This window comes from Pelobates fuscus, chromosome 11 (assembly GCF_036172605.1).
Source record: "Pelobates fuscus isolate aPelFus1 chromosome 11, aPelFus1.pri, whole genome shotgun sequence".
Taxonomy (NCBI): domain Eukaryota; kingdom Metazoa; phylum Chordata; class Amphibia; order Anura; family Pelobatidae; genus Pelobates; species Pelobates fuscus.
This window is the reverse complement of record NC_086327.1, coordinates 105,145,838-105,161,209: the sequence shown is the minus strand read 5'-3', so window position 1 is coordinate 105,161,209 and position 15,372 is coordinate 105,145,838. Positions and strand designations below refer to the sequence as shown.

General features: G+C 40.0%; 1 protein-coding gene across 1 annotated transcript in view; it reads right to left on the bottom strand.

Moving 5' to 3' along the window:
• Positions 1 to 13,987, bottom strand: part of SCNN1D (sodium channel epithelial 1 subunit delta) — a 45,099-nt gene extending 31,112 nt beyond the window's left edge. Inside the window, exons 1-4 of the mRNA XM_063437209.1 lie at positions 13,938 to 13,987; positions 1,958 to 2,280; positions 953 to 1,211; positions 262 to 452 (exon numbers count right to left, since the gene is read on the bottom strand). Coding sequence (XP_063293279.1) covers positions 262 to 452; positions 953 to 1,211; positions 1,958 to 2,268 — 761 coding nt within the window. The 5' untranslated portion in view covers positions 2,269 to 2,280; positions 13,938 to 13,987. The remainder of the gene's footprint in view (positions 1 to 261; positions 453 to 952; positions 1,212 to 1,957; positions 2,281 to 13,937) is intronic.
• Between the last annotated feature and the right edge of the window lie 1,385 nt (positions 13,988 to 15,372).

Here is a 15,372-nt window from a genome sequence, read left to right as displayed (position 1 = left end):
ATGGCAGCACAAAGACCCCACTCTGGGATATTGCTGGAAACAAGACTGACGGTGGGAGGAGCTACTTATACCATCTGTTTTAACTATGTTCCTGTCTAATTAGGGATAGGGAGGAGCTACCTATTGTGCTGCCAAGTGTATGCAATGGGGTGGTTTTAGCTGCACTGGATTATATTTAGACATCTTAACACCTTTTATCCCCCTTTTTTTTTTTTTTTTTTTTTTACATTTTTGTATTTAACATGAATGAAAAATACAAACCTTTCATTACAGGAATTTCCGCTATAGTCGCATGTTAAAATAAAATTCTTCATGATTGTAACTTTTGTGATGGGGAGCACAAGGGGTATATTAGCCATAATGTTCATAAAATGGAACTTGTACCACTCATGGAGAGCATCGACTCCCGACCAAAAGGATCTGTAGTAGCAATCCCCACCAGTGGAATTACACTGAAAATGCAGTGAAACAGGGAAATGGTCACGGTTTGAGTAGATATTCATCAATCTATATTTTACTGTTGTAAATACCAGGCATGCAGCTACAGAAACTCACATAATTCATGCTTAATATATGCTGGGGATTAGGTAATTTGAGCTTGATGTACTTGGAACATTTAGTTCTTTAGAAATAAGGTGTAATGAGTTTCATTAACTGGGGAATAGGATTATAGGCTTGCCAGTTTGATTATGACTGAGCAATTGGTAATTAAATTTAATTATTGGTTTGTTCACCATACTCATAGTCAAATAATATTGTCAGAACTAGTTTAGCCTTAATAAGTGATTTGGTGACAGTAACGCAATTTTATATGAATCCTTTGACAATCTGTACTGACAATTTTAACACATACACCTGTTCTTGAAGGATAAGATAGAGCACTTAATAAAAACATGTTGCTAATACAAAATATGCATTTATGATATTGTTTTTTTGTTTTTTTTAAATATACCAATTTAAATCCCAATTTGTAACTCTTCTGTTCAGGGTCAGTCGGCTCTTGACCATTTTCTTGCAACTTCACTAGTGCAATATTGGGGTTTAAGGAGAAGCTTCCATTAATATCGTTTGTTGTACTGTTTAGTAGTTCATCAAGATCAACGACATCGACCTCCTCGCTTGCGAAAGATGCATTATATCTGTACAGTGTGTAAAGGGTTTCCTGTGCGATGCGATCCAGTTGTTTAATATACACATTAACCTGATCAAACCTAGAAGGAACAATTAATATTTGACATTGTACAATAAAAATTCATGTAAAAGGCCAAACCTTATTTTTTTTGCTTAAACCATAAGACTCTTGAAGCCCCCTAGTGTATGATCCCCCTGCCAACACAGATATTCTATATATAATGTTTGTAACACACATCATATCAAGCAGACCTTCTGTTTGACCTAAATGTATCGTAAAATACAATAATTTTAATGTAAGTGTTCATAGATTAATGGATGGAAGCCAGGCATGTGTGGCACCAGTTGAACAGATGACTGTTTTGAACTACCACTCTAATAGGGAAGAGCGTCCTACCCCTGTATTTGTCAAATCAAAGCCAAGCCAATTGAGCAGTGAAAAACAGATATCTTTCAAAAGTGTCCTATCTCCCAACACTCCATCGTGGAATATGCACTTAAAATATTCAGCGATAGAGCAATGCATATGTTGCAGTGTGAGTGTACAACTTAATATTTTCACCTGTGTAGCGTTCCACTCCTTTTTGTCTGCTTGTTTTTTTTTTTTTTTTTCAAACCAATATTATGTTCACAGTTTAGTTTGAGAAGAGGTGGTATTATATATTGATTGTAGATTTCTTTTATACAACTTTATAACATTCCAAATTTGTACTTTTTCTGCAATTTATATGTAGATATATGGGACACTGTCAATTTTAACTGACTTGTTTGGAAAGTGAAAAGCAGAATTTAATTTTCTATCTGGAATAATTTGGGTAAGACATACCTGTATGGGTTAAGATTGCAGATTGTCACAGCTGGGAACATGTTCAACTTTGACTGCACAGTTATGGTTGTGCTGGTGGGATACGACCAATATTGATTGGTCATTAACCCAAACTGCCAGTACATCATTCCGAAGGTGGCAATAAAAAGCAGAACCCAGAAAGTGGTCTTCATCTTGTTCCTTTTAGAGCAGGTTAGTCTGATTGTGCCGTGGATCGTAGTGTTGCTACTGAAGAACTCAAACATGTCACTGAATGAATCATAAAACTCAATCAACCCTTCTTTCTTTTCCTCTGTGCATGTCGACTCCATGGTAACCTGGATCTTGAGACGAACAGTACATTAAAATTATATTTTGATTTTTATAGATTTTATTACAAAGCTCTGGGGTGAGCAGCACATGAAAAAAGAAAACGCGATTATAAACCTTTTTATTATTAGTCTATTTTTTTTATATAAATGTTGGTTTTTATTCAATTTCAGTTAAAGCAGTGTGCTTTCATTTTATTACACATGAAGGTTCATATTATGAGTTACATATAGTCTTTACTTACACCAAATGACATAATATTTAAAGGGATACTATTGTGACCAAAACAACGTTAGCTTAGTGAAGCAGTTTTGGTGTGTAAATCAAGTCTCTGAAGTCTCACTGCTCAATTCACTGCTATTTAGGAGTTAAATCGCTTTTGTTTATGTTAATCCAGCCTTAGCCACACCTCCCTTGGCTGTGACTGACACAGCCTGCATTAAAACAAAATGGTTTCATTTTCAATCATATGTACTTACATTAAACGTTTTTATCTCCTGCTCTTTTAATTAAACTTTAATTGTATACAGGAGGCTCATGTAGGATATAGCATGCTATAAACAAAGCAGGAGATAAGAAATTCTAAATTAAACAGGATTTGCAATAAAGGAAATGCAAATATTAGATGACTCTTTACAGGAAGTGTTTAGGAAGTCTGTGTAAGTCACATGCAGGAAGGTGTGACTAGGGCTTCATAAACAAAAGGATTTAACGCCTAAATGGTAGTGAATTGAGCAGTATAACTGCATGGGCATGACCTATACACCCAAACTGCTTCTTTATTAAGCTAAAGTTGTTTTGGTGACAATAGTGTCCATTTAAGTACAAACATTAAGGCACTTCTGACTCGCATACCTCGCTGATAACACCCCTTATAATGATATCATGATTTATCATAAGTTAATTCATATAAATGAATGCATTTGCTAAAATTTAAACTTGTGAAATATATCCTGTATATCATATTATGTTCTCCGTGCAAAGTGAATATGCCATCTGTGGATCCCAGAATAATTTTAACATAAGTTTATGCCCTATATTATTTAGAGATTTAAAGATTATATTATAACATATAATAATATGCAGCAAAACTGCAACTCCCTCCAAAACCAGCACACCATCAATTTATATTAATACTATATAACTCTGAATAAACATAGATCATGGACATGCACATTCTTCATAATGCTATACATTGCGTAAGACACCAAGTTATATTTTAAGTTAAAGGGTTACTCCAACACTGCTTTGGTGATTTGAAGTGGTTATGGTGTTTGATGTCCATACATGCCATATCTCCACCTCCGGTAGGGTAGAGTCATTAGATAGGTTATTGATAATTCTGTGCATAATGGACATCTGACTTGGGTAGCAATGAGAGCATGCCACTCTAAACAACCTCATGGGAGAACCTGGCCCCAGGATTGAAACACATGTGCATTCTTTAGCTGTATTGTTGTTTTCTTTTGGTTATGAGGGGTTGACCAAAAACTGTGTTTTATTAACACTTTAAATTGTCATTAAAGCAACACTATAGTATTCCTAACACGAAAGTCCTGAAGTGACTGTTTAGTTTGCCAACCCCCTCCGATCTCAGTAATAGGGCGATTTTACTCACCTTTTCTCCCACACCGTATCGGTCTTGTTGCGCCTGGCCCCCCTCCATGGTTTTTCATTACTTAGAAAAGTTTGTCTGATATTAGTCAAGATGTGAGAATATTGAACACGAAGACCTGTTCCTTTACAGGTATGTTTATTTTGAACTTTGTCCCTACGTGGCTCCATATTTATCAAGGAATATGGGGTTGCTGACCAGCAGTTTGTCTGCTATTAGGGGGATGTCCTATTGATTACTCATTTCACTTTTTGACAATGCGCATTAGGTTTGTACTGTTCAGTGATATTTTTTATCTATTAGCTGTATGTTAACTTGATCCCTTCCACTATATGTATATATTGCTTTGGTATTACCCATAGGTTAATGCCGCCATTTTTGATCAGGAATTAAAAAAAAAAAGTTATACTTCTCGCAGCTTTCTTTTACCAATCATTATACATGTTTAGTGTATTAGCATGTTATATATTCACAAATGGCTCTCAGACATTGTAGTAAAATAGAACTTCTCTTTACTTCAGTACACACACATAATGCCATAACACAAAAGAGACTAAACACAACAGAACAAGTGCATAACTTCACTATGCTGCCATCTACTGGAAGGTGGACTGCATAAACCTCAATAGATAACACTCCTCCCCCTAGACCTCAAAGTCTTTGAGATAACTGGGAGGTTTAATATTTCGTCTTGGGCGCCCCAAAACCATGTTTGGAACTGCTTCACCTGGACCTTCAGTTGTGCCCATCCCTTCTTCCTGTGCTCTGTCAGATGGACCACACAGAACTGGTTCTTCAATAACAACTCCTGGAGAACTGAGACCTGTATCATCCAGTGGTTCCACATCATCTGGTATCACAGAAAACCCAGTATGACTGGGACCAGCAGCAGGCACAATCTCATCACTCCGTTCCCGAATCTGATCGGCATGCCTTCGTAATATTCTACCATCAGGAATTTGTACTTTGTATGACAAGGGTCCTGTGGCCATAAGTACTTTTGCAGGTATCCATTTACGCCCAGAAACATAGTTCCTGACATAGACATCACTGTCAGGTGCAAATATTTTGACAGTAGAAGCATTATAGTTCTTATTGAATTGCAATTCTTGCTTCTCTTGTAACTCAGTTGTCAAATCAGGATGTAAACGATCCAAACAAGTTTTAAGACGCCGGTTCATAAGGAGCTCTGCTGGACTACTACCGGTGCTTGAGCAAGGTGTCACATGTTGTTGCAGAAGGAAATTTGCAAGTCTACGATTCTAATCTCCTTCAATAATTCTCTTTAATGAGTCTTTGGTAGTCTGAACCATACGCTCAGCTTGACCATTTGATGATGGGTGAAATGGTGCAATAGTAACATGTCGAATAAGATTACTTGCCATGGGGGCGGAGCCTGGCTTCCAGGCTGCATGGACGTGCTGAAACGGAGCTCCTGAGCACAATGGCACAATTCGGGGCAAATACCCCCCAAAAACTGCACGCACAACACCTGGAGGGTGACAGAAACGTGGGGGACACCCGGGCAAAGCGATGGATACCAGTCATTAACCCACTACTTACCGGGAACCGGCACCAGCTACTAGAGGCCTACTTGAGACCCTGTAGGGGAGAGGCGGGCGCTCTCCTCACGGGCAACCCTGCACATAAAACCTCCACGCTACTCACCTCCTACCCCCCCCCCCCCCTCTGGACCGGCAGGGGTCATCCCGGTCTGCACGGTGTGTTCGGAGCCACCAGCTACACGGGGATACAAAACGAAGAGAAAGCAGTGCTGGCACCCACACAGCTCCCCCAAGATGGCGGCCGTCAACACGCTGCTTGCAACGAATCAGCTACAGCACACGATGATCCGACAAGACACCGCACAGCGCCTGAACGCAATATTCAGCCGCTTCTGGGCACAACTCAGTGACCGCATGAGAGCAGCACAAATCACTCAGAAACCTGCACGGACGGCAGGTAAGAGGGGCAGCTGGCGGCAAGGACAGGGAAGTGTACCCTTGGGCACAGCGACAGGCGACTCACACACCCCCAAACCACAGAGCCCACCCGGGCTGAAGGCCAAAAGGGCGAAGACCCGGACGCGTCGCCCACACGCAATGAGGCTTTATCGCCGCAAGCGGCCAAAGTCCATCAGGCCCTCCATTGCCCCTGTGAGGGGAAGAAACTCAGGCTCCAGTAGTTTCAGAGTTTGTGGCACCGAGATGCAGGCCTACAAAACAGCCTGGGGCTGGAAGGATGTCTTCACACTGCCCACCGCTACTGCAGCCTTCAACGCCACTCCAACCAATGCTCATTGTCTCACAAGAGACGGCATCGGCTAATAGAGACTCTCTACATATAGTCTCCGGACAAGTCAGCACCAGGCCCATAATCCCTCAGTTTAAGCCTGTTAAACTAAGTGTCCAGGACTGACAACCATGGAGAGCAGAAAGAACAAACACACACAACTCCGAACCACAGTGCCTTACCAGCAAACAGTAATACTTAACAACGTGCAAATGTTATATTCTCTTTAATGTCTACTGTTATGATCTCTCACTACGCAACCGACGCATTATACCTTAAGCGTCAACAACTCTATGTGCAGGACAGTACTTTGGCATTATAGCCTTATGTCTTCACTTTATTGATCTGACCAATCTACTATTCCGTGCCATATTTTGCATGTGCCTGACTACACTGTAATCTACGTATTGCATTTGCTATGCGCTTGCTTCTAATAGGCATTGTTACGCTACTTACCACACAAAGCATATCACTTAAGCCTGTCTCTAATATGCTTCGCTAAACTACACACTGCATTATACTAAACATGGGGCACTGCTGCTCCACTGTGCAAGCACCTATTGTTACTCTACAAAGCAAATTCACACACCATACCTAGACTAACATAGATGACCTAACAATTTCCAGCTAAGATTACTTGCCATGAACATTTTGAATTCTGATGAGGTAAATTGTGTTCTATTATCAGACACAATTGTATCTGTCAACCCATGTGTAGCAAACAGCCTCCTTAGAATCTTTATGACTGTGACTGAGGTAGCAGATGTAACTGGAACAACTTCTAACCATTTTGAAAAGGAGTCAACAACTAAAAAAAACATCTGTCCGTGAAAAGGGCCAGCAAAATCTATATGTAAATGGGACCAAGGTGACCTAGTCACTTCCCAAGGATGTACTGAGGCTTTAGGTGGAGCATGACGAGTAGATTGGCATGGTACACAGTTCTTCACCCACTTTTCAATAACTTCATCCATTTTAGGCCACCAAACATAACTTCTGGCTAAAGCTTTCATGCAAACTATTCCAGGATGTCCTTCATGAAGAGCATGCAATACTCGAGCTTGTCCTGCATTTGGAATTACCACTCTGTTTCCCCATAATAGGCACCCTTTATAGGCAGATAGTTCATGTTGGCGCACTACAAATGGTTTGAACTTGTCTTCCACTTTTGATTTTGGCCACCCCCTCCAAACCCAGTTGAGCACACGGGGCAACAAAGGATCCTTGGCAGGCATACAAGCAATGTCACTTGCATGTAACGGAGGGTTTGGAATGGATTCCAACATGAGGACCTCAGACATAGGAGGAACAAGGAAGTCAGGAGAAGGCAAAGGTAATCGGCTTAATCCATCAGCATGTGTGATATCCTTGCTAGGACGATACTTGAACTCACAATCATAGGCATTCAGCAGAAAGGACCACCTGAGCATGCGTGGTGAAATTATTTGAGGAGTGGGAGTATTGAACAGACCCAGTAAAGGTTTATGATCTGTTATAATAGTAAACCTCCGCCCATACAAATAGTCATGAAACTTTTTTACACCGGACACAATAGCTAAAGCCTCCTTGTCAATTTGGGCGTAATTCCTCTCTGTAGTAGATAAAGTCCGTAAATAAAACACAATAGGAGCCTCAACCCCATTTCTCAAAGTGTGGCTCAATACAGCCCCTATGCCATACGGAGAAGCATCGCAGGTGAGGTTGAGCGGTTTCTCCAAATCATAGTGTACAAGTAAACTGTCGGAAGACAACAGTTTTTTAGCAGCGCTGAAAGCGGTAGTATGAACGTCAGTCCACTTCCATGGAGCATCTTTATCTAGTAGATGATGCAGAGGTTCAGCAACAGTGGCTTTATCAGGCAGAAAAGAATGGTAAAAATTAAGCAACCCTAGGAAAGCTTGCAGTTCTTGTTTGTTTGTTGGAACCGGAGCTCTGTGAATAGCTATAACCTTAGAATCAGTTGGATGAATGCCCTGTGCATCAACTCGGTAACCAAGGAAATCCACGCTGCTTACACCAAAAACACACTTTTCTTTTTTAAGTTTTAGACCAGCATCAAGAAAACGTTGTAAAACAAGTTGTAGCTGTGCAGCCAATGACTGTATAGAATCTGCTCCAATAAGAACGTCATCAAAATAAGGCACTACACCTGGAAGTCCAGATTGTTGCGGTCACCGGCCCGCCGAGTCTCACGGCCGTGCCTGACCGGCACGAACGCGCCGACAACACGAGCTTACCTGCTCGAAGGCGAGCCGGGAACCGCTCCCCCAGGTCTTCCGGGCTTCACGCCCATATCCAAGATGGCGCCGACCGCGTGGTCGCGTCTGGTGCTAGCCCCGCCCCCGGGACTTATACCAGCGTGTGCGTGACGTCACGACGTCAATGCACACGCACGTTTCGGGGTCAGAGGTCCCCCTCTGACCAATCACAGCATAGAGAGGGGTATTTAAACCGCTAATTCACCCCAGTACTTTGCCCTGTCGTGGTTTCTGTTTCTTGGTTTCCTGAGAGTGCTATTTTCGTGTTTCTGATTTCCTGGTATCCTGATCTTGGCTTTTCCCTGGTTATTCTGATCTCTGGTTTCCCTGACTTGGCTTGTTTAAACGGTATTGAGTATTTTCTGGCTTCCTTGACCTCGGCTTTCCCTTTGACCATTCTCTGTCTCTAGCGTATTAGTCCGGCCGTTCTAAGGTCCGGTTTACGCTCTATCCTGTTATTTTCCTTTCCTTATTTATGTATATGTTTACATAGTTTCTGCGTGCTGGACCACACTAGTAGCCGTAACATTACGACAGGGACATGGATCCTGCAGAACTATGCAAACATATGATTGCCTGTGAAAGTAGGGTGGAAGATATGGACTACAGGTTAGACCAATTTGCCCAGGCATTTCAGACCTTGCTCCAGAGGACTGCCTATTTAGAGTTCCCTCCTGTACCACCTGTGGTTCCGCCACCTGTAGTGGTTTCCGTACCACATAAACCACCGTCCATAACCCTTTCACCTCCCCCTCATTATGGAGGTGATTCTAAAGAATTCAGAGGTTTTTTAAACCAAATTGAATACCACTTTGAGGCTTCCCCAGGTTCATTCCCTACAGATAGATCAAACCAATTAACCAATTAACTGGAAAAGCCTTAACCTGGGCTAACCCCTTATGGGAAAGTGGAGACGCAGTAGCCCGTGATTACAGTGCCTTTCTCACAGCTTTTAAGGCTACGTTTGAACCTAAGGGCAGGGAGAAGAATGCTGCCAAAGCTCTTATGAGAATAAAACAAGGCAGTCGCTCTGTAGCCGATTACGCCATAGAATTCAGAACACTGGCGTCCGAAGTTGATTGGACCAATAGTGGTCTGGTGGCTGCTTTCTCTGAAGGTCTAGCTGAGAGTATACAAGATGAGACCGCAGCTAGAGACCTTCCGGTTATTCTTAATGAGTAAACAGTGTGGTGAGCAGTGTTTTGATTTAACATCAGTCTTCTTCACTAGATTTATTTCAGGTGAGTTATCTTTGCTGGAGGAGGATTGTATCTCTTTTGAATGGACATATGCAGCCTCATTTGCGAGCGCTTCCTCTTGTGCAATAATAAAAGTTAAATTCTGTCTTGCAAGCAGTCTCCTCTGCAGTGCTTCATCTTGCACCCCACACACAAGCCTGTCCCTTAACAAGGATTCTAAGCTGGTACCAAAATTGCAATTTTCAGACAGCCTGCGCAGTTCTGCAATGTATGCTGCAATGCTTTCACCTGGTTTCTGATTTCTTCTATTGAAATGAAAACGCCTTACTGTTTCAGATGGGGTTGGTGCTAAATGATGTTTTAACAGTGCCAGTATTTCTTCAAATTAGTAGTCTTGTGGTTTAGCAGGAGATATCAGTGAGCGGACAATATCAAATGTCTTGGATCCAATAACACTCAGTAACACAGCTCTCTTCTGAATAGCATCCACCACCTTATTAGCTTCCAGGAAAAACACTAACCTGTCAGCATATGAGTCCCATGAGGCTGGATTAGCCAGATCAAATTCCTCCATGTGTCCCAGAGAAGCCATGCTGGAGATATTTGTAGATAAAAGAATTCCCCAAAAAAGTTTTACTTCCTCACTCAGGCTGATTTAATTTCCTTTATATATATTCTGCAGTGTCCATTTATTGATATCCCATCCTCGTCGCTAGTTTAGTGTATTAGCATGTTATATATTCACAAATGGCTCTCAGACATTGTAGTAAAATAGAACTTCTCTTTACTTCAGTACACACACATAATGCCATAACACAAAAGAGACTAAACACAACAGAACAAGTGCATAACTTCACTATGCTGCCATCTACTGGAAGGTGGACTGAATAAACCTCAATACATAACAACATGGCAGCATTATGTTCCCACCCTTCTTCTATGAGAGTTGTGTAGCTAATTGCAAAGACTGCTGGATGAGGATGCTGTGGATCTCTAAGTCCATTTAAGAAGTTTCTCCTTAGCCACACCCTCTTCCCTCTTAAAAAAAAAAAGACTTCATTATCAGTGTACGTACACAGCTTAACCCCTGATTGTACCGAGTGAGCTGGTTTTAATTCACAACCTGGCTACAAACAGTCAAGAAACTACAAACGGGTATATCCTCACTATATGTCTCCCCGGGTATCCTCTCCTTCTAATGCAGGTTGCTTTGTAGATAACTCAGTGCTGTCATTGACTGAGATATGTACATGTGTACATACAGTTGATAAGGAAGTCTTTTTCTAAAGCGAGGGTGTCTGGCTAAGGAGGCAAGCTTATAGTGTAGACTTCTGCAAAAATTATCGTTTGATTAACTTTTGAGTGTGAAAATAAACACAGGGTTTTAATGAGGCCTATACCGCAAATGCATTAGTTGTATTGATGCACAGAGTGTCAATTAAAGTCACCACTGTCTACACTGTCAATATTTAGTGTTTTTAAAATGAGGTTTTTCTCCCAGCTTTCAGTCAATTCATCTGCGTACTGAGGTATTGACTGAGAAGGGAGAGAAGAAAAGACCAGCGAAAGGAGGTCCCACCGGCCTCCTACCATAGCTGCTGCTTCTAGCGCTGTATGGGGAGTCGAGGAACGGAGGGACATGACGTCATTCCATTCCGACGCGATATCAATGAAACCAGCATGACAACGTTACTGATGAGATTTGCCCTGTTTGGACATGCATCTCTATCAAAATATGTTGCTGCTTGGACAAATTTCAAAACATGCATGGCAAACCTGTTTTGCAGTTTTTACAAATTGGTTGCCACATGTTCAAAACCTGAAGCAGAATAGTAAATTAAAAAGAAAAAACAGATTGTCAGCTAATCGCTTTAGTTGCAAGGTGTTTAAAATGTACCGTATATACTCGAGTATAAGACGAGTTTTTCAACACATTTTTTGTGCTGAAAAACCCCAACTCGTCTTATACTCGAGTCAATTGTCTGTATGATGGCAATTTACATTGCCATAATACAGACAAGGACCGGGGGCTGGCAGGAAGCTGTAACTTACCTTTCCTGCAGCTCCTGTCAGCTCCCTTCTCTCTCCTCCGGTCCGTGCAGCTCCCAGGTCAGCTCCCTCTGCAAGTCTCGTGAGAGCCACGGGATCAGAGCGTTGCCACTGGTTACCGTGGCAACGCTCTGTGCGGCCGCGAGACTTGCAGAGGGAGCTGACCTGGGAGCTGCACGGACCGGAGGAGAGAGAAGGGAGTTGACAGGAGCTGCTGTGAAGGTAAGTAAGAGCTCTCTGCCAGCCCCCCTCCTTCAGCCCATCCACTGGACCACCAGGGAGTGAGAGCCCCCCTCCCTGGCCAGCTAACAAGCAAGGAGGGGGGTTGAAAAAAAAATATATATTAATAATAAAAAAAAATAATAAAAAAAATATAATAATAATAATAATATAAGAAAAAAAAATTAAAATAATAATAATAAAAAATGCCCACCCCCCACCAATGCTCTCCATCACACACACACACACTGCATTCATACACACACACTGCATTCATACACACTGCACTCATTAACACACAGCATACACACACACACTGCATTCATACACAAACACTGCACTGCATTCATTATATACACACTGCATTTATACACACACACTGCACTAATTCACACACTGTATTCATATACACACACTGCATTCATATACACACACTGCATTCATATACACACACTGCACTCATATACACACACTGCACTCATACACACACACATTGCACTGCATTCATTATATACACACTGCATTTATGCACACACACTGCATTCATACACACACTGCATTCATTCACACACACTGCATTCATTCACACACACACACTGCATTCATTATATACACACACTGTAAATAAATATTCAATTAATATAATTTTTTTAGGATCTAATTTTATTTAGAAATTTACCAATAGCTGCTGCATTTCCCACCCTAGTCTTTTACTCGAGTCAATACGTTTTCCCAGTTTCCCTCGGCTTATATTCGGGTCGGCTTATACTCGAGTATATACGGTAATTATAATACTATGAAACTATTTTAATGATTCACTAAAGTAAATATCCCAGACTATCACACTTGAAAAGTGAAACACTAATTATTGTATTATTAAAGTATGAGACACACATGATGAAATAATTTTGACATAGAAAAATCACTAACGTCACTATTTGGTCACAAAACTGCCAGTGAGTCGTATTTTGAGACGTTTTCTCCAAATAACAATGTGTTTGTAAAGACAGCGCCCTCATGATTTTACTTCGTAATTAGATTTGTTAAAATTTAAAATGCCTCCCTCTGTCCATATTTCTGAACATCTTCAAAACTTATTTTCTAAACAGCATGTTAAAACACGCCTGTTATCGACTTGCCTAATTAAAACCAATACAGCCTATTTAAAACAAAACATAGTTTGCCTAAGTTGTTGTATCTATCAATCCACAAAAACATACTATTGCAAATAATCCACATTTATTTTATTTCTTTAGACAAGTTCATTTTTCATTTATGTAATAACCGTACATTTCTGTAAAATATACTTTGGCATTCTAACAAACTCAAGAAACTTGATTTTTTTTTTTCTTCTCTATATAATATTATGCGTACTACATTCTATAAGGAGAAAAGATTTTTGCACTTAACGCCATATTGTAGTGGTTGCACCGAATTGTAAAATGTAGGTAAATTTAGGTTTTCAAAGTTTTTTTTGCAGATGTAGTTCGAACTATACTAATTTAGCCTCAATTTGCAATTTCAGATTTCAATTCCCTACGGCTGGCTGTTTAGTAAATTGATCCCAAATAATTAATTTAGAAATTTTCTAAATTTTTTAAAACTACCCCAGTCCTGACTTCAATGACAGTCCAGCATGTCTGTTGTGTAAAGATAAAAAATTGAAAACGTTAATTTATTTTTCAAATAAATTAATGTTTTAGACTGACTGTTTTTAAAAAAAAAACAATATTATTAGAAATGTATTAACTTCTAAAAAACCATTGCTGAGCATTTCCTTACACCCTGTAAAAATAATAGTATAGCCACACAGGTAGTATGTGATAGTAAACGTACATATTTTTTAATCACGTTTCTGATCACATATAGGGCAATTCTGCATGTGTTATATTTTAAGTATTGAACATACAACATTATGCAGCTAGTAACTGAGAAAATATTACATTTTATATTATAAATAAGAATTACGTGGTTGGAAAAATATGCTTAAATATTATTGCAGCAAGAATACCAGATAGGGATGCAATATATCCTCTTACCTGCAGCTGTCTCTGAAGAATGTGAAACTGTCTCTCATTGGTTACCTTTATAAACTCTGCAACGGTGGAATGTGTTCAAGTAATGAAGGTAGTAACAGCACAAACAATGACTAAATAAACACACAGATATATGCAGATGTATCAGTCTCTGCCTCGGGTTAGAATTCTAAATTATTATTCTTTCAACAAAAATAAATATTGTGACATTAATAATTAATTGATTTCACATTTTACTCTTAACTACTCATCAAGTGCTTTTACATATCTTTAAATATTTTTTAAGTTTTTTTTTTCATTTTTTTTTTTTTTACATTCTATTTAGAATCTTGGGTTCCCACTATTAAATAGTATTAGTGTTTGTGGGTAGTTAAGGATGTTTTCTGTAGAAGCTTGCAAATAACCTAGAGGAGAAATTTGGGGTATAACCCTTTACCCCATCTGATTAGTCATCCACTGGTAACTACAGGCTTTAAAGGGGTAACATCATACACAATTTATCTCTAAAGAGTGGCCTGTAAACTGGGCATCTCATTGGTATGTTAGGGGGGAGGGGGTGTCTGCTGGTTCCAAAAATGTCATTACTCGTCACCTGCAGGTAGAGGTGGGGGCACTTTTTAAGACCTTAACCGGTATAACTCCGCATCACCCCACTGCATCTGAACTAGATAAAGGGGAGATGCTATCTCTAATTACTGTGGGGGTCTCTATATTTTTCATATGGGATGTATTGGGAGTCTGCTGTTGTTAAATAGGCGTTTTCATTTTACACCAACCTGAAGCAGATTTTAAATTTGGTTAGATAGCAACAGGTATGATTATTGTTGAGCATGTAATCAAGTATAAGTAGCACTTAACAACTTTTATGATTCTGGAGTGGAAAGGTTAAAAGTCTTGTCAGCTGGGAATTACAACTCAAAATTGGTAGTATTTTAGAGTTTGTAAACAACTGCTGCTTTAGAGCCACCAATTTTAGGGAGTAGCAGCTTGTCTGTAAGACGTACAATGGGAACTAGCACTTAGTTGGGACAGGTTTGTACATTTTAGTATCCTATTTAGATTTGTGTCCAGATACAATTTTCCATGGCACCGTTAGGCTCCCCTTGTTTGTGCTTATTGGTTCCGCTCAATGTAATTTTATTAAAGTTTCACAATCTAAGTATTTTGTATTAGCATTTAATGGTGTCTATGTTTCATTTTGACAAAATAAACAGTAAAGTCTAGTGATATACGTGCATTAATATAAGTGCTGCCTATTCAACTGGATTGCCTCCCATGAGCCCCAAACAGCAAAATATACTATAAAGGTGGCAATGTGTGTATACCCGCACAAAGTGTTCATTAACCCCAATATTGATCCCATGGAATGATTCTAACCCACACTAGATTCTCATATAGGCATAGAAGAGTACAACACATCAGACAATAAATACAAGCA